Source organism: Tamandua tetradactyla, chromosome 14 (genome assembly GCF_023851605.1).
Source record: "Tamandua tetradactyla isolate mTamTet1 chromosome 14, mTamTet1.pri, whole genome shotgun sequence".
Taxonomy (NCBI): domain Eukaryota; kingdom Metazoa; phylum Chordata; class Mammalia; order Pilosa; family Myrmecophagidae; genus Tamandua; species Tamandua tetradactyla.
In genome coordinates, this window is record NC_135340.1 from 91,926,952 (window position 1) to 91,952,406 (window position 25,455).

The following is a 25,455-nucleotide window of genomic DNA, read 5'->3' on the forward strand; positions in this document are numbered from 1 at the left end:
ACCGAGGGAAGGCCGGGGTAGCTATACTAAATATCAGACAAAATAGACATTAAAGGCAAAACTGTTATAAGGGACAAAGAAAGACACTATGTATTAATAAAGGACAATCTACCAAGAAGAAATAGTAATCAGAAATACTTATGCACCTAACCAGAGTGCCCCAAACTACATGAGGAAACACTGGTAAAACAGAAGGAAGACAGACACATCTCTGCAAGAACAGTTGGAGCCTTCAATACACCACTCTCATCAGTAAATAGAACTCTAGACAGAGGACCAATAAGAAAGCAGAGAACTTGGATAATATGAAAAATAAACTAGACCTGACAGACAAACACAGAACCCCGCAACCCACGACAGCAGGACATACATTCTTCTCAACTGCTCACGGATCGTTCTCCAGGACAGTCCCCATTTTGGGTCACAAAACAAGTCTCAATAAACTTAAAAAGACTGAAATTGTACAGAACACTTTCTCTGACAATAATGGAATGAAGGTAAATGTCAATAACAGGTGGAGAACTGGAAAATTCACAACTACTTGGAGGTTAAATAGCACAGTCTTCAACAATCGGTTTATCAAAGAAGAAACTGCAAGAGGAATCAGGAAATATCTCAAGATGAATGAAAACAAGAAACAACATATCAAAACTTACGAGATGCTGCAAAGGCTGAGAGATAAATTTGCAGTCCTAATACTTATGTTAAAAAAAGAAGAAACAGCTGAAATCAAAGACTTAACTGCATAACTGAGTGAACTAGAAAAAGAATAGCAAACTAACTCCAAAGCAAGCTGAAAAAAAAAAAGAAAGAAAGATTAGAGCAGCAATAAATGAAATTGGGAATTAAAAAACAAAAGAGAGAGGCGGTGCGACAGTGGCTCAGAGGCAGAATTCTCAACTGCCAGGCTGGAGACCTGGGTTCAATTCCCAGAAACAAAAAACAAGAGAATGAACAAAATCAAAAGTTGGTTCTTTAAGATGATCAATAAAAATGATGAACCCCCTTTGTGACCAAGAGACCAGCTCTGCAAGAAATACTAAAGGGAGCACTAGAGTCAGAACCGAAAAGACAGAAGAGAGAGGTATGGAGAAGAGTGTAGAAAGAAGGAAAGTCAGATATGATATATATAATACAAAAGGCAAAATGGCAGAGGAAAATATTATCCAAACAGTAATAACACTAAATGTTAATGGACTGAATTCCCCAATCAAAAGACATAGATTGGCAGAATGGATTAAAAAACAGGATCCTTCTATATGCTGTCTACAGGAAACACATCTTAGACCCAAAGATAAACATAGGTTGAAAGTGAAAGGTTGGGAAAAGATATTTCATGCAAATAACAACCAGAAAATAGAAGGAGTGGCTATACTAAAATCCAACAAGTTAGACTTCAAATGTAAAACAGTTAAAGAGACAAAGAAGGACACTATATACTAATAAAAGGAACAATTAAACAAGAAGACATAACAATCATAAATATTTATGCACCGAACCAGAATGCCCCAAAATACGTGAGGAATACACTGCAAACACTGAAAAGGGAAATAGACACAAATACCATAATAGTTGGAGACTTCAATTCCCCACTCTCATCAATGGACAGAACATCTAGACAGAGGATCAATAAAGAAATAGAGAATCTGAATATTACTATAAAGGAGCTAGACTTAACAGACATTTATAGGAATTACATCCCACAACAGCAGGATACACCTTTTTCTCAAGTGCTCATGGATCATTCTCAAAGATAGACCATATGCTGGGTCACAAAGCAAGTCTTAACAAATTTAAAAAGATTGAAATCATACACAACACTTTCTCGGATCATAAAGGAATGAAGTTGGAAATCAATAATAGGCGGAATGCCAGAAAATTCACAAATACGTGGAGGCTCAACAACACACTCTTAAACAACGAGTGGGTCAAAGAAGAAATTGCAAGAGAAATTAGTAAATACCTCGAGGCAAATGAAAATGAAAACACAACATATCAAAACTTATGGGATGCAGCAAAGGCAGTGCTAAGAGGGAAATTTATTGCCCTAAATGCCTATATCAGAAAAGAAGAAAAGGCAAAAATGCAGGAATTAACTGTTCACTTGGAAGAACTGGAGAAAGAACAGCAAACTAATCCCAAAGCAAGCAAAAGGAAAGAAATAACAAAGATCAGAGCAGAAATAAATGAAATTGAAAATATGAAAACAGTAGAGAAAATCAATAAGACCAGAAGTTGGTTCTATGAGAAAATCAATAAGATTGATGGGCCCCTATCAAGATTGACAAAAAGAAGAAGAGAGAGGATGCAAATAAATAAGATCAGAAATGGAAGAGGAGACATAACCACTGACCCCACAGAAATAAAGGAGGTAATAACAGGATACTATGAACAACTTTACGCTAATAAATACAACAATGTAGATGAAATGGACAAGTTCCTAGAAAGGCATGAACAACCAACTTTGACTCAAGAAGAAATAGATGACCTCAACAAACCAATCACAAGTAAAGAAATTGAATTAGTCATTCAAAAGCTTCCTAAAAAGAAAAGTCCAGGACCAGATGGCTTCACATGTGAATTCTACCAAACGTTCCAGAAAGAATTAGTACCAATTCTCCTCAAACTCTTCAAAAAAATCGAAGTGGAGGGAAAACTGCCTAATTCATTCTATGAAGCCAACATCACCCTCATACCAAAACCAGGCAAAGATATTACAAAAAAAGAAAACTACAGACCAATCTCTCTAATGAATACAGATGCAAAAATCCTCAATAAAATTCTAGCAAATCGTATCCAACAACACATTAAAAGAATTATACATCATGACCAAGTAGGATTCATCCCAGGTATGCAAGGATGGTTCAACATAAGAAAATCAATTAATGTAATACACCATATCAACAAATCAAAGCAGAAAAATCACATGATCATCTCAATTGATGCAGAGAAGGCATTTGACAAGATTCAACATCCTTTCCTGTTGAAAACACTTCAAAAGATAGGAATACAAGGGAACTTCCTTAAAATGATAGAGGGAATATATGAAAAACCCACAGCTAATATCATCCTCAGTGGGGAAAAATTGAAAATTTCCCCCTAAGATCAGGGACAAGACAAGGATGTCCACTATCACCACTATTATTCAACATTGTGTTGGAGGTTCTAGCCAGAGCAATTAGACAAGAAAAAGAAATACAAGGCATCAAAATTGGAAAGGAAGAAGTAAAACTATCACTGTTTGCAGACGATATGATACTATACGTCGAAAACCCGGAAAAATCCACAACAAAACTACTAGAGCTAATAAATGAGTACAGCAAAGTAGCAGGTTACAAGATCAACATTCAAAAATCTGTAGCATTTCTATACACTAGTAATGAACAAGCTGAGGGGGAAATCAAGAAATGAATCCCATTTACAATTGCAACTAAAAGAATAAAATACCTAGGAATAAATTTAACTAAAGAGACAAAAAACCTATATAAAGAAAACTACAAAAAACTGCTAAAAGAAATCACAGAAGACCTAAATAGATGGAAGGGCATACCGTGTTCATGGATTGGAAGACTAAATATAGTTAAGATGTCAATCCTACCTAAATTGATTTACAGATTCAATGCAATACCAATCAAAATCCCAACAACTTATTTTCCAGAAATAGAAAAACCAATAAGCAAATTTATCTGGAAGGGCAGGGTGCCCCGAATTGCTAAAAACATCTTGAGGAAAAAAAACGAAGCTGGAGGTCTCGCGCTGCCTGACTTTAAGGCATATTATGAAGCCACAGTGGTCAAAACAGCATGGTATTGGCATAAAGATAGATATATCGACCAATGGAATCGAATAGAGTGCTCAGATATAGACCCTCTCATCTATGGACAGTTGATCTTTGATAAGGCAGTCAAGCCAACTCACCTGGGACAGAACAGTCTCTTCAATAAATGGTGCCTAGAGAACTGGATATCCATATGCAAAAGAATGAAAGAAGACCCATCTCTCACACCCTATACAAAAGTTAACTCAAAATGGATCAAAGATCTAAACATTAGGTCTAAGACCATAAAACAGTTAGAGGAAAATGTTGGGAGATATCTTATGGATCTTACAACTGGAGGCGGTTTTATGGACCTTAAACCTAAAGCAAGAGCACTGAAGAAGGAAATAAATAAATGGGAACTCCTCAAAATTAAACACTTTTGTGCATCAAAGAACTTCATCAAGAAAGTAGAAAGACAGCCTTCACAATGGGAGACAATATTTGGAAATGATATATCAGATAAAGGTCTAGTATCCAGAATTTATAAAGAGATTGTTCATCTCAACAACAAAAAGACAGCCAATCCAATTACAAAATGGGAAAAAGACTTGAACAGACACCCCTCAGAAGAGGAAATATGGATGGCCAAGAGGCACATGAAGAGATGCTCAATGTCCCTGGCCATTAGAGAAATGCAAATCAAAACCACAATGAGATATCATTTCACACCCACCAGAATGGCCATTATCAACAAAACAGAAAATGACAAGTGCTGGAGAGGATGTGGAGAAAGAGGCACACTTATCCACTGTTGGTGGGAATGTCAAATGGTGCAACCACTGTGGAAGGCAGTTTGGCGGTTCCTCAAAAAGCTGAATATAGAATTGCCATACGACCCAGCAATACCATTGCTGGGAATATACTCAAAGGACTTAAGGGCAAAGACACAAACGGACATTTGCACACCAATGTTTATAGCAGCGTTATTTACAATTGCAAAGAGATGGAAACAGCTGAAATCTCCATCAACAGAAGAGTGGCTAAACAAGCTGTGGTATATACATACGATGGAATACTATGCAGCTTTAAGACAGGATAAACTTATGAAGCATGTAATAACATGGATGGACCTAGAGAACATTATGCTGAGTGAGTCTAGCCAAAAACTAAAGGACAAATACTGTATGGTCCCACTGATGTGAACAGACATTCGAGAATAAATTTGGAATATGTCCTTGATAACAGAGTCCAGCAGGAGGTAGAAACAGGGTAAGATAATGGCCAATTGGAGTTGAAGGGATACAGACGGTGTAACAGGACTAGATACAAAAACTCAGAAATGGACAGCACAATAATACCTAATTGTAAAGTAATCATGTTAAAACACTGAATGAAGCTGCATCTGAGCTATAGGTTTTTGTTTTGTTTTGTTTTGTTTTGTTTTGATTTTACTATTATTACTTTTATTTTTTTCTCTATATTAACATTCTATATCTTTTTCGGTTATGTTGCTAGTTCTTCTAAACCAATGCAAATGTACTAAGAAATGATGATCATGCATCTATGTGATGATGTTAAGAATTAATGATTGCATATGTAGAATGGTATGATCTCTAAATGTTGGGTTAATTTCTTTTTTTCCGTTAATTAAAAAAAAAAAAAAAGAGAAGGGATAATTGGAGCTGAAGGGATACAGACTGTACAACGGGACTGGACATAAAAACTCAGAAATGGACAGCACAATACTACCCAATTGTAATGCAATTATGTTAAAACACTGAATGAAGCTGCATGTGAGGTATAGTTTTTTGTTTTTGTTTTTGTTTTTTGTTTTTTTTTTCCTTTCTATTATTGTTTTAATTCTTATTCTGTTGTCTTTTTATTTCTTTTTCTAAATCGATGCAAATGTACTAAGAAATGATGAATATGCAACTATGTGATGTTATTAAGAATTACTGATTGTACATGTAGATTGGAATGATTTCTAATTGTTTTGTTAATTCTTTTTTTAATTAATAAAAAAAAAAATGATGAACCCTTAGCCAGACAGAGAAGATGCAAATAGACAAAATCAGAAATGAGGGCAGATATTATTACTCACCCCACAGAAATAAAAAGGATCGTAAGAAGATACTAGGAATGACTCTGTGCTAACAATTTAGAAAACCTAGATGAAGTGGATAAATTCCTAGAAACACATGGATATCCTACACTGACTAGGAGAAATCGTAAACATCAACAGACCAATCACAAATAAAGTGATTTGAATCAGTCATCAAAAACCTAGCAACAGGGGGTGCGAGGGTGGTTCAGTGGTAGAATTCTCAGCTGAATGCGGGATACCCGGGTTTGATTCCTGGTCCATGCACTTCCCCCCAAAAAACAAACAAACAAAAAACTCAACAACAACAAAAAAATGGTGCTGCAGTAACAGGATACTCACATGGGAAAATAATGAAAGGTGACCCTGACATACAGCATACAAAAAAAAAAACACAAAAACTACCAACAAAGAAAAGCCCAGGACCGGTGGCTTTACAGGTGAATTCTATTAAGCATTCCAAGAGGAAACAATACGAATCCTGCTCAAACTGTTCTGAAAATTTTTTACAAGATTTTTACAATCACAAAGGCACAAGACAAAGGCTATAGAATCATTATCAGAGATCAAGGCAGCTGGATTACAGTTCAGAGATTGTAAGTGTTTCCCTCTTTTTACTCTGATACGCCAGAATGTAAAAAAGGAATATCTACATAATGATTCAGAAATCATAATCATCCCCTAAATCCTAACTTCTTGGTTACAGAGCTACCGACAAAACCAAAGCACTTAAGCTAGCTAAGAAACTTCATAATGTCATAGTTGAGGTTTTAAATCTAACAATATACCCTCCTAAGAGGAGCGGACACTACCCAACTCATTCTAAAATGTAGTATCTTTACCTGGCTTTGGTATTAGGATGGAGATACTATATGAAAATTACAGACCAATTTCTCTAATGAATATAGATGCAAAAATCCTCAACAAAATACTTGCAAACCGAATCCTAAGCACATTAAAAGAAGAATACCACGCGATCGAGTGGGTTTTATTCCAGGGGTACAGGGTGGGTCAATACGTCCTTGAAGACAGCACAATTTAAAAATAGACAAAAGATGTGAATAGACTTGTTTTCTAAAAAAAGAAATACCCAGGCTAAAAAGCATGTGAAAAGATACTCAACAACACTAGCAATTAGGGAAATGAAAATCAAAACCACAGTGAGATATTATTTCATACCTACCGGAATGGCCACTATTTAAAAAAAAAAACCCAGGAAACTACAAGTTGGAGAGGATGTGGGGAAACAGGAACACTCATGCGCTGCTGGTGGGGATGCAGATGGGGCAGCCGCTGTAGGACAGCCTGCGGGTCCTCAGAATCTACATGCAGAACTGCCATATGTCCCCGCAGTCTTCCTCCTTGGTACAAACCCAGAACTAAAAACAGGGACTCGCTTGAAGGGTGCTTTGAAAACCATTGCTTTTTTCTTTCTTTGCTTTGTATACACATTATACAATTTAAAAAGTTAAAAAAACAAACAGAGACTCAAACAGACATTTGCACACCGATGTTCATAGGTGGCTTTATTCAAAACTGCCAAAGGATGGAAGCAACCCAAGTGCCCACCAACCAATGGATGGACAAATGTGGTGCACACATATGATGGAATATTACTCATCTGGGAGAAGGAATGGAGTGCTGATGCATCTGATAACGTGGATGAGCCCTGAGAACATTATGCTGAGTGAAATAAGCCAGAAACAAAAGGACAGATATACACATGCTCACTGATATGAACTAATTATAGTAAGCAAACTCACAGTCAGAATCTAGAATACAGGTTAACAAGAGACAGACTGGGGGTAAAGAAAGAGGAACTGATGCTTAATTTGTGCAGAATTTCTATTTAGGTTGATTGTAAATGTTTGCAAATGGATAATGGTGATGGTAGCACATTAGTGTAATTAACAGTACTGGATTATGTTGGTAAATGTGGTTGAAAGGGGAAGTTTTGGGGATGTATGTGCTAGAAGGAAAGTTAGAAGATAAAACGTAAGAGTGAATAACAGTGATCTTTGCTGCAGACGATGGAATGTGGTTAACAGTACAAATAGAAGAATGTCCTCTCATGAATTATTAACAAATGTATGACACTATTACAAGGTGTAAATAATAGGGTTGTGTATGGGGAAAAAATGCACTTAATGTAAACCATGGACTATAGTTAGCAGAACACTTTAACATTCCTTTTTTAATAACAAAGGCACCACACTAACACAAAGTGTCAACGTAAGGGGGGAACACTGGAACACTATTTCTCACATGACTTTCTGTAAACCTACAACCTCTCTAGTTTTAAAAAAAAGTAGCAGTAGTTTTTTTTAAATTACCCTGAGTGAAAGGAACCAGACACAAAATACTACATATTGTACGATTCCATTTATATAAAATGTAAGCATACATAATTTATAGAGACAGAATTAGATTAGTGGTTATCCGGGCTGGGGAAAGATAGAGGAAGTGAGAGGTAACTGCCAAGGGTATGGGATTTTTCTTTTTGCAGTAGTGAAAATGTTTTAAAATTGGTGATGAATGCACAACTCGGTGACTATACTAAAAAGCCAGTGATTGTACACTTTGGATGGGTTGTATGGCATGTGAATTTATCTTAATAAAACTGCTTTCTAAAAAATGCATCAAGGGTTTTGTACCCAAAAGGCAGGACCATTTAGTGGTCACCCGGCTCCCCTACTGTGGTGGGTTGAATAGTGGCCCCCAAAAGATATGCCCCCCAGGAGCCTGTGGATGCTCCTTCTCTGGAAAAAGGGCCTTTGCAGATATAATGAAGTTAAAGATCTCAAGGTGAGATCGTCCTGGTTTTCCCTGGTGGAATAATGTCAGTGGCAAACGTCCTTAGAAGAAGATGGGAAAAGACACACGGAGGAGGTGGTGTGAAGACAGGAGTTGGAGGGACGTAACCACAGGGCAAGGAAAGGCAAGGTTTGCCAGCAATCCCCAGAGGCCTGGAACAGGTTCTCCCCTAGAGCCTCCAGAAGGAAGCGACCCTGTCGACACCGACTTCACACTTCTGGCTTCCACAACTGAGAGAGAATACACTTCTGCTGTTTCACACCCCCCCACACACTTGTGATACTTTGCCACAGCCGCCCTGGGAAACTAATACACCTACTTACCAGTTTACGAAACTGGGTCAGTACAACCCTCTGTGGCTCAGTTTTGTCTCTTGTAAAAGTCAGGGGTTGATGGGAGCTACGTCGTGGGTCACAAGGGAGGATTAAACTGATGAACACATGGGGAAAGCACATAATGGAGTGGCTGGCACACAGTAGGTGCTCAATAAATGTAAGCTCTGATGAGAAGGAGGAGGGCCTAGCACTGGGGACACAACATAGTTTGAGATTTCCTGTCCTCAGTTGCTTACAAACTTGGGAGAAGACAAGTGAGCACACAATGACAAGCACAGTGATGCATGCTGCAGTAGAAGAGGGACTAAGGGATGTCAATGCGTGCGAGTCACACTGCCTCCCCAGACTTTCCTTTCTCTGCTTGTGAAATGAGGGAGAAGACAGGACTACCATTTGCCAGTACAAGCCAAGCACTGTGTGAACTTGGAGCATACAGAGATTAGAACGACATGTTCCCATACAGCTCCCGTGTTTGGGTGGCTTACAGCCAGGTGAGGGAGATGGATGTTCAAAATGAGAATGCAGAGATGTGCACAAGATACCCAAGTAGTGATGATACTGATTATTGTTTTTGCCATCCTGCCAGAAAGGATGCTGAATGCTTGACGAACAGAATCACACACAGTCTGCACAGCAAGCCTGCGGGAGGATGATATTTTAACTCTTTTTTAACCTATGCGTGAGTGGAGGCTGAAGGAGGTACCATGGCCTGCCAAGGTCACACAGCTAGGAAGTAACCTGCACCCACCCTAAGTTGTCTGACCTCAGAGCCTGAAGTCGTAACCATGACCCTCTCCTGCCTCTCTCAAACACATTATCTCATTTCATTTAATCTTCTAAGTATCCCTGAGAGGAAGCTATTAACCCAAAGGTGAGAAACAGGGCTTGTGGAGGAAAAAGAACTTAGCTGGCAACCAGCAGAGAACTGGGTGTCACCACTCTCCCCATCACACTGCTCTCATCACATGATGCTGGACACGGGGTTCAGAATAGAATTTCCTGGGGAGAACTGATTTCAGACGGAATGCCCATAAAAGGTCTCGGAGAAGCTGTATTCTAACTTAACTCCCCCTTGCATCAAAACCTTGGAATGTTGTCTTAAGCAGCTTTTATATATGCTTATACACCATTTCTTTTATAAAGAAAAAAGCTTTTGAATTGATACTCTGACCAAGGTACGTTTACAGTTTTTCCTCTCTTAAACAGTATATTTTGAAACCGGCAAACTTGTATTTTGGGTCTACAGTCGAGCAATTACAATTCACAGTGACATCTTGTGGACATTTTAGAAAACTGCAAGTTCAAATCAGCAAGAGTGCAATCTCTTTCAGGAGAATTCAAAACTTGGACAAATCTTAACTCAATGGCATTCTCCAGGGTCCTTAGGTGCGTGCAACGTTCATCAGCTGGTGCTTCAGCAGCTGCTGGTGTCCAGACCGGGTTCCTGTTCTGGTTTGCAGGCTGCCGGAATGCAATATACCAGAAACGGAATGGCTTTTAAAGAGGGGAATTTAATAAGTTGCTGGTTTACAGTTCTAAGGCCGAGAAAATGTTCCAGTTAAAGCAATTGTATAAAGATGTCCAAATTAAGGTACAAACAAGCAATTACCTTCACTCAAGAAAGGGTGATGATGTTCAGGGTTTCTCAACTGGAAAGGCGCATGGTAAACACGGTGTCATCTGCTAGTTTTCTCTCCAGGCCTCTTCTTTCATGAAGCTCCCCGGAGACGTTTTCCTTTTTCATCTCCAAAGGTCGCTGGCTGGTGGACACTGCTTCATGGTTCTGTGGCTTTCTCTGCTCTCTCAGAATCTCGTGGCTTTCTCTCTTGTTCTCTCATCATTCCCTGCTCATTCAGAATTTCAAGCCTTTTCCAAAAATGCTTCCTCTTAAAGGATTCCAGTAAAGTCATCAAGACCCACCTGAGTGGATGGAGACGTGTCTCCACCTAATCAAGTTTAATACCCACATGTGATTAAGTCACATCTCCGTGGAGATAATCTAGTTAAAGTTTCTATACTATATGTTGGAATTAGAAGAAACGGCTGCCTTTATAAAATGGGATCAGGATTAAAACATGGCTTTTCTAGGGTCCATCCATCCTTTCAAACCAGCATGGTGTCCATGGACCCTGCCATCATCTTCCTTATGGCCTTAGGTGTGTCCCCCATTTTACGTTTTTAAATGTTCACTGAACACTTGAATTCTTTCTTTCATAATTGCCAGTTCAAGCCCTCTCCCTATTTTCCAATGGGATGTCTATAGTTTTCTCTTTCACTTGTAATAGTTCTTTATGTGTCTTCTTTTCAAATGGTCTCCCCTTAGAAACTGAATTCAGTCACTTAGGCTCTCCTTATGCCAAATCTCCATGATAACTGAATTTACATTGAATTATTATCAAAAGTATAAATACTTACTCTAAAAAATAAAGGAGTTAAATGGAAAAAAAACAAAGCAGTTATTTTCCTTTTTCAAAACTTTAGGCCATATCAGATGTGGAATGACTTTACTCATGGAAAATAATATTTCTTCTACTTTTGCCTTTGGTAAAAGGATAGTAGAAAAAAACAATCGGCTAAAACCTGTCAATCAGAATGCCAGCTGTGCTTCCCCAAGTTCAAGCCTTTGCAATCTTACACCGACGATGATCACAGACTCACAAATGACCTGCTCTTCCTACTTACCCTGTACCTCCACTCCAAGATTCACCTTCCCTTCTTCTACTATGCCTCCCTTGCTCAAAAACAGGCAGTGGCTCACCACTGCCTACTGAATTAAATGCAGACTGGGCCTCCGCACTCTGGCCCCTGCTACCTTTCCAATGTCTTATCTCCTTTCGGACTTGCTCTCTTTGTTCCAGCCAAAAGCACCTCTCTCTAGATCCCAAATATATTCTGTGTTTCCCCAAGTTAATGCCTTTGATTATACTTAAAAGAAAAACACATAAACAGCCTTTCTTCATCCCAATTCATCATTTCCCCAGTAGAAACCCTGAAGGTAGGGACCGTTTTCATTCCTTGCTGGATCCTCGGTCTCTAGCCCGGCACCTGGGATAAAATAGTCCTGATGCCTGTTAGATGTGAATGAGTGCAGAAAGGTCTTCTGTGTTTGGGAACCAAGAGGGGTCAGTTACGAGAATTGGAACCAGTGTGGTGACAGAAATGACATCAATTGCTGACTTGAATGGACAGCTGTCAGACGTCACAGGAAGGCAAAGGGGGAGCAGGAAGCAGGAAGGCACTAACACACGCTGAGCACCTGCTTTCACATAACTGAACGCACCTAACCCTCCGGGCAACCCTCAAAGGCAGCACCTCCGCCTTCACAGATAATGCACAGATTCTCAGAGAGGGGGTGCTCTTGAAGCGGAAAGGGGACAAAACCTAGCCACCAGGGTTGTCTGACCCCCTCCAAGGCTGCATTTACTACTAATTATCAAGGACTCAGTTGGGGTTTGGGTGGGACCCACCAGCTTAGCAGACAGCAGCTCTGGGCTGAGGAAGGCATTGCAGCTGTGCTGCAGTTAGAACAACAGAAACAGACTCTGCAGGGTCAGAAGGTCCCCAGGCCAGCACTTGAAATTCTTTACATATCTGCCCCTCTTCTCGTGCTCTGAGTTTGAGGCACATGCACACACCCCACAGCTGACTGTGCACTTTCTCCTTCAGTCTTGCACTTACAGCCAACAAGTCACGGAGTCCTGACTCTCTCTCTAGGCCTCCCCTCCTCTCCATGCCTTCTGACCCTGCCCTGGCGCAGAGCCTCTTCTTCTCTCCCCAGCACACCTGCTGCCACAGGCTCCCATAATAATCTTCCTATAACACAGTCCTGCCAACTTTCCCCTAAAAATCATTCAAAAGCTGAAGACCACCTTCAAGACAAAATTCAAATTTGGGAACTTCATACACACCACGAAGGCCAAGAATGACAATCAACATATTTAACAACCTGGACAATCTTTCCTGAGCTGCACAGACGCCAATAAATCAAAACAAACTCTGGCCTAGGTGCTAGGTAGGCATGAAATCTTCAGTTGCTGGACTGTGGGGAAGTCCAAGGGCTCCAAGGGAGGCTCCAGAGTTTTAGGGGTCACCTCACGAGCTCAGGCCAGTAGTTACTTTCCAACCAGGATGGAGATATCACTATATATATATATATATATATATTGGGGTGCATGGTCCAGGAATCAAACCCGGGACTCCTGCATAAAAGGTGAGCATTCTACCACTGAACCACCCATGCACCCAGAGATATCACATATTTTAACAGCAGGAACAGCCACGCCGAGGGCAGCTGGTGGCTACCCCTTGCCAGTCTCCAGCTCACACCACTGCTCCTGTACTTCAGGGACATGGAACCAGCCCTTTGCAAACACAGTCTCCTTTGCCCGGAATGTGCTTCTCTGTGTCCTCTCCAGCTCAAGCGTCACCAGAGGGCAGCCATCCCTGGTGTCTGGTTCTGAGTCACCTCCTTGTTCTTTCACTAAGAGCAAAGAATTCCCCCGCGCTAAACCACTCCTGCGTTTTGTTCTTCCTGCCCATCTCCTTCTACAGGTGCGTGCCGTGCTCCTCACTGTCCCTGCCACCCCACCAGGAGGACCATCACAGGGTCAGTGGTGGTAGGCGTTTGTTAACTGAATTAAAATGAAACTGAGGGGGGCGGGCCGCGGTGGCTCAGCAGGCAAAGTGCTTGCCTGCTATGCCGGAGGACCTCGGTTCGATTCCCGGCCCCAGCCCATGTAACAAAAACGGAGAAACAAAATACAATAAAACAAGATAATGTTTAAAAGATGTTTCCCTTTCTTCCTCCCTTCCTTCCTTCTATCCTTCCTTCCTTCTCTCTGTCTTTCCTTTAAAAAAAAAAAAAAAAATGAAACTGAGGGCGAGGAAGAGCCGTGACCTCGGACAGAACTACGAGGGCATCGCTGGAGCAGCAGTGGCATTTTCTGTATAACAAGAAGCCTTTCAGGGCCAAGATGGTGGCTTAGTAAGGTACGCGCGTCTTAGTTGCTCCTCCAGAGCAACTACTAAGTGAACAGAAACAGTGCAGAACAGCTCCCGGGGCCACGGCAGGGACCGGACACACAGCATACACCAGTCTGGACTGGCTGGACGGGCTGTGAGACTCTGCTGCGGGGAGCTCCCCGAGCGGCGCGTGCTTCCCGGGCTGCGGCGGCTGGCGGCCAGCGCTCCTCCCTCCCTCCTTCCTGGACCGGTTGAGAGTCTCGGTGAGGCAAGTTCCCCAAGCCGCGGCAGCAGGCGGCCGGTGCCCCTTCCCCACAGGCAGCTGCCTGGAAGAAGAGGAGGGAGTTTCCGACAGTGGCAGGGACTGGGTCCAACCAAACACCAACAGTGGCATTAATAAAGGAGCCACAACATCTTTTGCTGGAGGGACCTGCAGACAGACAAGCGCCACCTACTGGGCAGGATAAAAAAAACAGAGTCCAGAGACTTCACAGGAAAATCTTTCAACTGCTGGGTCTCACACTCAGGGAAATCTGATTAAATGTCCAGACGCCAGCAAAAAATAACAAATCACACCAGGAAAATTGAAGATATGGCCCAGTCAAAGGAACAAACCAATAGCTCAAATGAGATACAGGAGCTGAGACAACTAATGCTGAATATACGAACAGAAATGGAAAACCTTTTCAAAAACCAAATCAATAAATGGAAGGAGGACATCAAGAAGGCAAGGGATGAACAAAAAGAAGAAATGGAAAGTCTGAAAAAACAAATCACAGAACTTATGGGAATGAAAGATACAGTAGAAGAGATGAAAAAAACAATGGAAACCTACAATGGTAGATTTCAAGAGACAGAGGTTAGAATTAGTGAACTGGAGGATGGAACATCTGAAATCCAAAAAGAAACAGAAATATAGGGAAAAGAATGGAAAAATTTGAGCAGGGGCTCAGGGAACTGAATGATAATATGAAGCGCACAAATATACGTGTTGTGGGTGTCCCAGAAGGAGAAGAGAAGGGAAAACGAGGAGAAAAACTAATGGAAGAAATTATCACTGAAAATTTCCCAACTCTTATGAAAGACCTAAAATTACAGATCCAAGAAGTGCAGTGCACCCCAAAGAGAATAGACCCAAATAGGCATTCTCCAAGACACTTACTAGTTAGAATGTCAGAAGTCAAAGAGAAAGAGAGGATCTTGAAAGCAGCAAGAGAAAAACAATCCATCACATACAAGGGAAACCCAATAAGACTATGTGTGGATTTCTCAGCAGAAACCATGGAGGCAAGAAGACAGTGGGATGATATATTTAAATTACTAAAAGAGAAAAACTGCCAACCAAGACTTCTATATCCAGCAAAATTGTCCTTCAAAAATGAGGGAGAAATTAAAACATTTTCAGACAAAAAGTCACTGAGAGAATTTGTGATCAAGAGACCAGCTCTGCAAGAAATACTAAAGGGAGCACTAGAGACAGATACGAAAAGACAGAAGAGAGAGGTGTGGAGAAGAGTGTAGAAAGAAGGAAAATTAGATATGATATATACATATAACACAAAATGCAAAATGGTAGAGGAAAATATTATCCAAACAGTAATAACACTAAATGTTAATGAACTGAATTCCCCAATCAAAAGACATAGACTGGCAGAATGGATTAAAAAACAGGATCCTTCTATATGCTGTCTACAGGAAACACACCTTAGACCCAAAGATAAACATAAGTTGAAAGTGAAAGGTTGGGAAAAGATATTTCATGCAAATAACAACCAGAAAATAGCAGGAGTAGCTATACTAATATCCAACGAATTAGACTTCAAATGTAAAACAGTTAAAAGAGACAAAGAAGGATACTATCTACTAATAAAAGGAACAATTAAACAAGAACACATAACAATCATAAATATTTATGCACCAAATCAAAATGCCCCAAAATACGTGAGGAATACACTGCAATCACTGAAAAGGGAAATAGACACATCTACCATAATAGTTGGAGACTTCAATTCGCCACTCTCATCAATGGACAGAACATCTAGACAGAGGATCAATAAAGAAACAGAGAACTTGAATATTACAATAAATGAGCTAGACTTAACAGACATTTATAGGACATTACATCCCACAACAGCAGGATGCACCTTTTTCTCAAGTGCTCATGGATCATTCTCAAAGATAGACCATATGCTGGGTCACAAAGCAAGTCTTAACAAATTTAAAAAGATTGAAATCATACACAACACTTTCTCAGATCATAAAGGAATGAAGTTGGAAATCAATAATAGGCAGAGTGCCAGAAAATTCACAAATAAGTGGAGGCTCAACAACACACTCTTAAACAACCAGTGGGTCAAAGAAGAAATTGCAAGAGAAGTTAGTAAATATCTCAAGGCGAATGAAAATGAAAACACAACATATCAAAACCTATGGGATGCAGCAAAGGCAGTGCTAAGAGGGAAATTTATTGCCCTAAATGCCTATATCAAAAAAGAAGAAAGGGCAAAAATTCGGGAATTAACTGTCCACTTGGAAGAACTGGAGAAAGAACAGCAAACTAACCCCAAAGCAAGCAAAAGGAAAGAAATAACAAAGATTAGAGCAGAAATAAATGAAATTGAGAACATGAAAACAATAGAGAAAATCAATAAGACCAGAAGTTGGTACTATGAGAAAATCAACAAGATTGATGGGCCCTTAGCAAGATTGACAAAAAGAAGAAGAGAGAGGACGCAAATAAATAAGATCAGAAATGGAAGAGGAGACATAACCACTGACCTCACAGAAATAAAGGAGGTAATAACAGGATACTATGAACAACTTTTTATGCTAATAAATACAACAATGTAGATGAAATGGACAAGTTTCTAGAAAGGCATGAACAACCAACTTTGACTCAAGAAGAAATAGATGACCTCAACAAACCAATCACAAGTAAAGAAATTGAATCAGTCATTCAAAAGCTTCCCCAAAAGAAAAGTCCAGGACCAGACAGCTTCACATGTGAATTCTACCAAACATTCCAGAAAGAATTAGTACCAACCCTGCTCAAACTCTTCAAAAAAATTGAAGTGGAGGGAAAGCTACCTAATTCATTCTATGAAGCTGTTCTAGTTTGCTAGCTGCCGGAATGCAATATACCAGAAACGGAATGGCTTTTAAAAGGGGAAATTTAATGAGTTGCTAGTTTACAGTTCTAAGGCCGAGAATTAAAACAAGTCTATAGAAAAGTCCAATCAAAGGCATCCAGGGAAAGATACCTTGGTTCAAGAAGGCCGATGAAGTTCAGGGTTTCTCTCTCATCTGGAAAGGCACATGGCGAACGCAGTCAGGGCTTCTCTCTCGGCTGGAAGGGCACATGGCAGACACAGCGTCATCTGCTAGCTTACTCTCCTGGCTTCTGGTTTCATGAAGCTCCCCGGGAGGCATTTCCCTTCTTCATCTCCAAAGGTCGCTGGCTGGTGGACTCTCTGCTTCGTAGTGTTGCAGCATTCTCTGCTCTCTCTGAATCTCTCATTCTCCAAAATGTTTCCTCTTTTATAGGACTTCAGAAACTAATCAAGACCCACTCAAATGGGTGGAGACATGTCGTCACCTAATCCAGTTTAACAACCGTTCTTAACTAAATCACATCAACCAGGGAGATGATCTCATTACAGTTTCAAATATACAGTATTGAATAGAGATTATTCTACCTTTAAGAAATGAGATTTATATTAAAACATGGCTTTTCTTAGGGGGCATATACCCTTTCAAACCAGCACATTCCACCCTCTGGCCCCTAAAAAAGACATGTTTTTCCCATATACAAAATACATTAATTTCATAACAATATCAGATATCCTTAAACCTTTCAGTAGCAATACAAATGAAGTACAAAATTAAAGACAGTATAAAATCTCATCAAGTCAGTTACAGGCATGGTCTGTCCTAAGGCAAAATTCTCTCCATTTGCTCTGGCCCTTTGAAAACTCATAACAAGTTATTTGCTGCCAACATACAAAGGAGGAACATTCATAGGATACATATACACATTTCCATAGGGAGGAAGGAACACAGCGGTCACCGGACCCATACAGTTTCGAAAACCCGCAGGGCAAAGTCCATTAGATTTCAAAGTCTGAGACTCATTTATCCTCAGGGCTTTAGAAAGTGGCAGTCCCACCCTTTCCAAATGCCTACGCCTGCCTCTCTCTGAATGCAACCTTGGGGGATATTGGGGAGACCACCTTTTTCTCGGCTCCACCCTCTCCAAGCATTGGGGCCGCACCCGGGCTCTCTGCCATCTCCGGGGCACACACTTAACCCCTCCATGTGGTGGCAGCCAGGCTCCCCCCAAACCCCAAGGAATGTGCTTCACCTTCTCCAAGGCCTGAGGCGGCATGACTCTTCCACTGCAATGAGGTGGAAGGCCCATTCTCTGCCTTTGGGGCAAACTCACCCTCTCCACGGGCTTGGGTGGGTCCACTCTCCTGGCCCGAGGCTTCCTGACTTCAGACCTCAGCCTCCACGGTTTTGCCTCTGAAGTTATTTTTCCTCCAATGTGTCCCTTCTCTGAACCCCTCAGTCCAGACTGGCAGCGGCTCTGTTTATACAGGTCCCACAGCACTCTCGTTGGCTTTCTATGCAGTAGCCTTGGATCATGCCCATTAGACATAAGGAGTTTCCACAAATCTTTCCTGGATAACTCCATGTCTGATCCTGACTTTCTCTGAAATGGCTGGCTAGTTCCACATTTGGTTAAATCCACACTCAGGGCACTATACTCTGGAGTCTCCCTTTCTGTAGGCCCAGAATTTTCCTGGACCTCAATTTCTGGTTTCTTTTTACTCAAGAGTTCAGTTCTCAGCTTATCTCTTTCCTTTCGCATTTCACTATAAGCTGCAAGGAGAAACCAGACTGCACTTTCGACATTTAATTTGGAGATCTCTTCTGCTAAATATCCAAGTTCATGGCTTTTAAAATCTACCTTCCAGGCAATACCATTAGTCAACATTGCCAGATTATCTGCCATTTTAAAACAAGGATCACCTTCCTTCCAGTTTACAATAACACGGACCTCATTTCTGTCTAGAGCCTGGTCAGAGGTATCTTTAGAGTTCGTGTTTCTACCAACAGTCTCTTCACAGCATTCTAGGCCTTCTCTATCAAGCTTCTCACAACTCTTCCAGAATCTTTCCCATATCCATTTAAAAAGCCGTTCCAACATGTTTGGTATTTGCACACTGCAGCAGCAGCACCCCACTCCTGGTACCAAAATCTGTTCTAGTTTGCTAGCTGCCGGAATGCAATATACCAGAAACGGAATGGCTTTTAAAAGGGGAAATTTAATGAGTTGCTAGTTTACAGTTCTAAGGCCGAGAATTAAAACAAGTCTATAGAAAAGTCCAATCAAAGGCATCCAGGGAAAGATACCTTGGTTCAAGAAGGCCGATGAAGTTCAGGGTTTCTCTCTCATCTGGAAAGGCACATGGCGAACGCAGTCAGGGCTTCTCTCTCGGCTGGAAGGGCACATGGCAGACACGGCGTCATCTGCTAGCTTACTCTCCTGGCTTCTGGTTTCATGAAGCTCCCCGGGAGGCATTTCCCTTCTTCATCTCCAAAGGTCGCTGGCTGGTGGACTCTCTGCTTCGTAGTGTTGCAGCATTCTCTGCTCTCTCTGAATCTCTCATTCTCCAAAATGTTTCCTCTTTTATAGGACTTCAGAAACTAATCAAGACCCACTCAAATGGGTGGAGACATGTCGTCACCTAATCCAGTTTAACAACCGTTCTTAACTAAATCACATCAACCAGGGAGATGATCTCATTACAGTTTCAAATATACAGTATTGAATAGAGATTATTCTACCTTTAAGAAATGAGATTTATATTAAAACATGGCTTTTCTTAGGGGGCATATACCCTTTCAAACCAGCACAGAAGCCAACATCACCCTCATACCAAAACCAGGCAAAGATATTACAAAAAAAGAAAACTACTGTATTAGTTAGGGTTCTCTAGAGAAACAGAATCAACAGGGAACACTTGCAAATATAAAATTTATGAAAGTGTCTCATGTGACCGCAGGAACACAGAGTCCAAAATCCACAGGGCAGGCTGCGAAGCCGATGACTCCAATGGATGGCCTGGATGAACTCCACAGGAGAGGCTTACCAGCCAAAGCAGGAATGCAACCTGTCTCCTCTGAGTCCTCCTTAAAAGGCTTCCCATGATTGCATTTAGCATCACTAATTGCAGAAGACACTCCCCCTTGGTTGATTACAAATGGAATCAGCTGTGGATGTAGCTTACCTGATCATGACCCAATCCTATGAAATGTCCTCATTGCAACAGACAGGCCAGCGCTTGCCCAATCAGATGAACAGGTACCACAACTTGGCCAAGTTGAGACCTGTCCCTAACCATGACAACTACAGACCAATCTCTCTAATGAATATAGATGCAAAAATCCTCAACAAAATTCTAGAAAATCGAATCCAGCAACACATTAAAAGAATTATACATCATGACCAAGTAGGATTCATCCCAGGTATGCAAGGATGGTTCAACATAAGAAAATCAATTAATGTAATACACCATATCAACAAATCAAAGCAGAAAAATCACATGATCATCTCAATTGATGCAGAGAAGGCATTTGACAAGATTCAACATCCTTTCCTGTTGAAAACACTTCAAAGGATAGGAATACCAGGTAACCTCCTTAAAATGATAGAGGGAATATATGAAAGACCCACAGCTAATATCATCCTCAATGGGGAAAAATTGAAAACTTTCTCCCTAAGATCAGGAACAAGACAAGGATGTCCATTATCACCACTGTTATTCAACATCGTGTTGGAGGTTCTAGCCAGAGCAATTAGACAAGAAAAAGAAATATAAGGCATCAAAATTGGAAAGGAAGAAGTAAAACTGTCACTGTTTGCAGATGATATGATACTATACGTCGAAAACCCGGAAAAATCCACAGCAAAACTACCAGAGCTAATAAATGAGTACAGCAAAGTAGCAGGTTACAAGATCAACATTCAAAAATCTGTAGTGTTTCTATACACTAGCAATGAACAAGCTGAGGGGGAAATCAAGAAACGAATTCCATTTACAATTGCAACTAAAAGAATAAAATACTTAGGAATAAAGTTAACTAAAGAGACAAAAAACCTATACAAAGAAAACTACAAAAAACTTAAAAGAAATCATAGAAGACCTAAATAGATGGAAGGGCATACCTTGTTCATGGATTGGAAGACTAAATATAGTTAAGATGTCAATTCTACCTAAATTGATTTACAGATTCAACGCAATACCAATCAAAATCCCAACAACTTATTTGTCAGAGATAGAAAAACCAATAAGCAAATTTATATGGAAGGTCAGGGTGCCCCGAATTGCTAAAAGTATCTTGAGTTAAAAAAACAAAGCTGGAGGCCTCACGCTGCCTGACTATAAGGCATATTATGAAGCCACAGTGGTCAAAACAGCATGGTACTGGCATAAAGATAGATGTATCGACCAATGGAATCGAATAGAGTGCTCAGATATAGACCCTCTCATCTATGGACATTTGATCTTTGATAAGGCAGTCAAGCCAACTCACCCGGGACAGAACAGTCTCTTCAATAAATGGTGCCTAGAGAACTGGATATCCATATGCAAAAGAATGAAAGAGGACCCGTATCTCACACCCTATACAAAAGTTAACTCAAAATGGATCAAAGATCTAAACATTAGGTCTAAGACTATAAAACAGTTAGAGGAAAATGTAGGGAGATATCGTATGAATCTTACAATTGGAGGCGGTTTTATGGACCTTAAACCTAAAGCAAGAGCACTGAAGAAGGAAATAAATAAATGGGAGCTCCTCAAAATTAAACACTTTTGTGCATCAAAGAACTTCATCAAGAAAGTAGAAAGACAGCCTACACAATGGGAGACAATATTTGGAAACGATATATCAGATAAAGGTCTAGTATCCAGAATTTATAAAGAGATTGTTCAACTCAACAACAAAAAGACAGCCAATCCAATTACAAAATGGGAAAAAGACTTGAACAGACACCCCTCAGAAGAGGAAATACAAATGGCCAAAAGGCACATGAAGAGATGCTCAATGTCCGTGGCCATTAGAGAAATGCAAATCAAAACCACAATGAGATATCATCTCACACCCACCAGAATGGCCATTATCAACAAAACAGAAAATGACAAGTGCTGGAGAGGATGTGGAGAAAGAGACACACTTATTCACTGTTGGTGGGAATGTCAAATGGTGCAACCACTGTGGAAGGCAGTTTGGCAGTTCCTCAAAAAGCTGAATATAGAATTGCCATACGACCCAGCAATACCATTGCTAGGTATCTACTCAAAGGACTTAAGGGCAAAGACACAAACGGACATTTGCACACCAATGTTTATAGCAGCATTATTTACAATTGCAAAGAGATGGAAACAGCCAAAATGTCCATCAACAGACGAGTGGCTAAACAAACTGTGGTATATACATACGATGGAATATTATGCAGCTTTAAGACAGAATAAACTTATGAAGCATGTAATAACATGGATGGACCTAGAAAACATTATGCTGAGTGAGACTAGCCAAAAACTAAAGGACAAATACTGTATGGTCCCACCGATGTGAACCGACACACAGTTCAAAATAAACTTGGAATATGTCATTGGTAACAGAGACCATCAGGAGATAGAAACAGGGTAAGATAATGGGTAATTGGAGCTGAGGGGATACAGATTGTGCAACAAGCCTGGATACAAGAACTCAGAAATGGACAGCACAATACTACCTAATTGTAATGTAATTATGTTAAAACACTGAATGAAGCTGCATCTGAGGTATAGTTTTTTGTTTGTTTGTTTGTTTTATTTATTTATTTTTATTTTTTCTCTCTATTATCGTTTTATTTCTTTTTCTGTTGTCTTTCTATTTTTTTCTAAATCGATGCAAATGTACTAAGAAATGATGAATATGCATCTATGTGATGATATTAAGAATTACTGATTGTATATGTAGAATGGAATGATTTCTAAATGTTGTTAGTTAATTTTTTTAATTAATAAAAAAAAATACATGAAAGCAAAAAAAAAAAAAAAAAAAACAAGCAGCCGCACAGAGTTTCTAAGCAGGCGGGCACCCTTCTCAGTAAGTTTTGAGCATTTTTCACATTCACACACGCGCGCACTCTCTCACACACTTACATTTTAAAATTTTATTCATGTCTATTAAACTAAAATATGTAGATCTCAAAACTAATATTTGAACAGTGTAAGATAAACGTCCATGCATTTTACAGGGTAAAAACAATGGTGTAAATAGAAGTCCTACCCTATGTGGAAAGAACTTTCCACACCTCAACAGGCCGCCTTTGCACCCACGGTGGAAGCATGCTGAGGCACCATGTCTGCAGGTGCTCTGCCGAGGTCCATACACAGACTTCCTCCTCGAGACCCAGTCTGAGCCTGCCTGAACTCTAAGTTCAAATCCTAAAAGCAGATTATAGTGTCCTTGGAAGCCCCTTAGAGACCACATATATATATATATTTAATACATGGGCAGGCACCGGGAAACGAACCCGGGTCCTCTGGCATTCCAGGCAAGCGTTCTTGCCTGCTGAGCCACCGTGGCCCGCCCAGAGACCACCTACTCTAATCGCTATGGGGGGGCAATCTACACTGATATTTAAACCTCATTTATATCATGTGTCTTATTTCTGCCTACCCTTATATTTCATTGTGAACTTGCCTTAGCACTTCCCTTTACTTACCAGGCTGGGGGTGGGGGGCTAGTCACCCCACAATAACACCTTACACATCATAAGCAGTCAATACAACTAAATGAATCAAAGAATGAACAGATGAACAAATGAATGGAAGGATTTATGTTTATTTTATCCTGGAACTGATTACATTGGGTAACACAACTGATGTGCCAGCTTCAAAGACAGAGAAAGAAGGATTCTGCAGCTTGAAAAGCATTACAAAATGGTAAGCAACTGGTCAGGTAGAGGTTTTGACCCCTAAGACAGTGGTAGAAACAAAAACAGGACTTCTATGAGGAGTGATTCTTTAACTCCAAAAGTAAGGCCATACCTCACAGCTAAGCACTGTGATATTTAATACACTGTGAGTCAAAACGAGAAGAGCGGTGCCAAAAGCTCAAGACAGTTCTGATAGCTTGTTACACAAACACCGTTTTGGAAAAGGAGAAGATGCTGCTATGTAGAATTTAAGTAAAAGAAGCTGAGTTCTTCAGATCTGGGCTGTCAGGCAAGGAGCATCACTGTCAGTTTCACACCTGCTTGTGAGGTGGGCCCCAGAGTTTCCTCCTGAATCCTGGATCCCCATCACCATTTCAATAATTAATACGGCCTTCACAAAGTTCTACAGTCTCCTTAAAAACAGCCTGAGGCATGACCAAGATTGTTAATTGCTTTTAAAGCCTGGCGTGTTAGGGCCTGCTGGCCCCACGGCCGGGTCCGGGGCTCGGGCGTCCTTGGCCGGCGGTCTGGACAGGTCCAACATGGTGGATGAGTCCTTCCGGGGATTTCCAGTAACCAGCATCCAGTGATTCTTCGGTTTTTCAACTCTGTGGGAATCCAAATACGTGTGAGCAGCAACCTCCGCTTCCTTTCCAAAATAGGTACTGGGGCAAAAAAAGAATTCATGCTGGTTGGAAATTTCACACTCATTCCCAACAAACTATTTATTTCATCTCAGAAGTACCTAATGAAGCAGACTGGCATGTTAAGTCCCCAGGGCTCTATCAAACGCTACGTGTTTGCAGGGAAGCTGCATCCTGCTTGGGCCAGGGTTAGGCGGGGAGGTCCTGTCATAGCTGGCATCCCCTTGAGTGGGGGAGGCTTGTGTGATAGGAGGTGCTCTAGTGGGGCTTCTCACACCATCACAGTGCGATGTGACAAAATTCACCATCAAAGGACTTTGTCTTCCATGGTCTCACTCTAAATTGAGCTCCTCTGCTGATATTTACCAGCCCCGTTCACACCGTTTTCCTCAACCTTCCAACAGGTACCTTAAGAAAAGATGCCGGTGGGCTGCCAGTCCTCGATTCGTTTGGCGGTGGTTGATGAGGATCTTTGCATTTGCCTTTCCAGATAAAGAAAATGTGTTATTTGGATTTTGAATTAAAGCCTCTAAACACCTAAAAGCTAAAATGTGGAAATATACTATATAGCTATTTAAAATTAGTTTTTTAAAAAAGAAAATATTGAAAATAACCTAGAAGTCAAACTCTCATGGATTGAGTAAATACATTATTACAGATAGCCACAGGGGAAACATTACACAACCATTCAAAATTTAGAGGTCTTTGACAACATGAGACAGGATCGGTGGTATTATTAAGTGAAGCAAAAAAGTATAGCTACGATGGCCCTATTTTTTAAAAGTAAGTATTGGCACAGAAAAAGATGAAAATGATAAACAACAGTGGCTCTCTCTGGGTAATTT

The 25,455-nt window shown here is 40.6% G+C and overlaps 1 protein-coding gene across 5 annotated transcripts in view; it reads right to left on the minus strand.

Moving 5' to 3' along the window:
• Positions 1 to 25,455, minus strand: part of CFAP161 (cilia and flagella associated protein 161) — a 58,502-nt gene that overhangs the window by 22,757 nt on the left and 10,290 nt on the right. For 2 of the 5 annotated variants that reach the window (XM_077128506.1, XM_077128503.1), the window contains 2 exons: positions 25,019 to 25,092; positions 23,857 to 24,631 (listed from right to left, as the gene is read on the minus strand). The exons of 1 other annotated variant lie outside the window; for it this stretch is intronic. In XM_077128506.1, coding sequence (XP_076984621.1) covers positions 24,412 to 24,631; positions 25,019 to 25,092 — 294 coding nt within the window. In that variant the 3' untranslated portion in view covers positions 23,857 to 24,411. Of the gene's footprint in view, positions 1 to 23,856; positions 24,632 to 25,018; positions 25,093 to 25,455 lie in introns of those variants that run through there. 2 more of the 5 variants (XM_077128504.1, XM_077128505.1) reach the window with 2 other exon arrangements.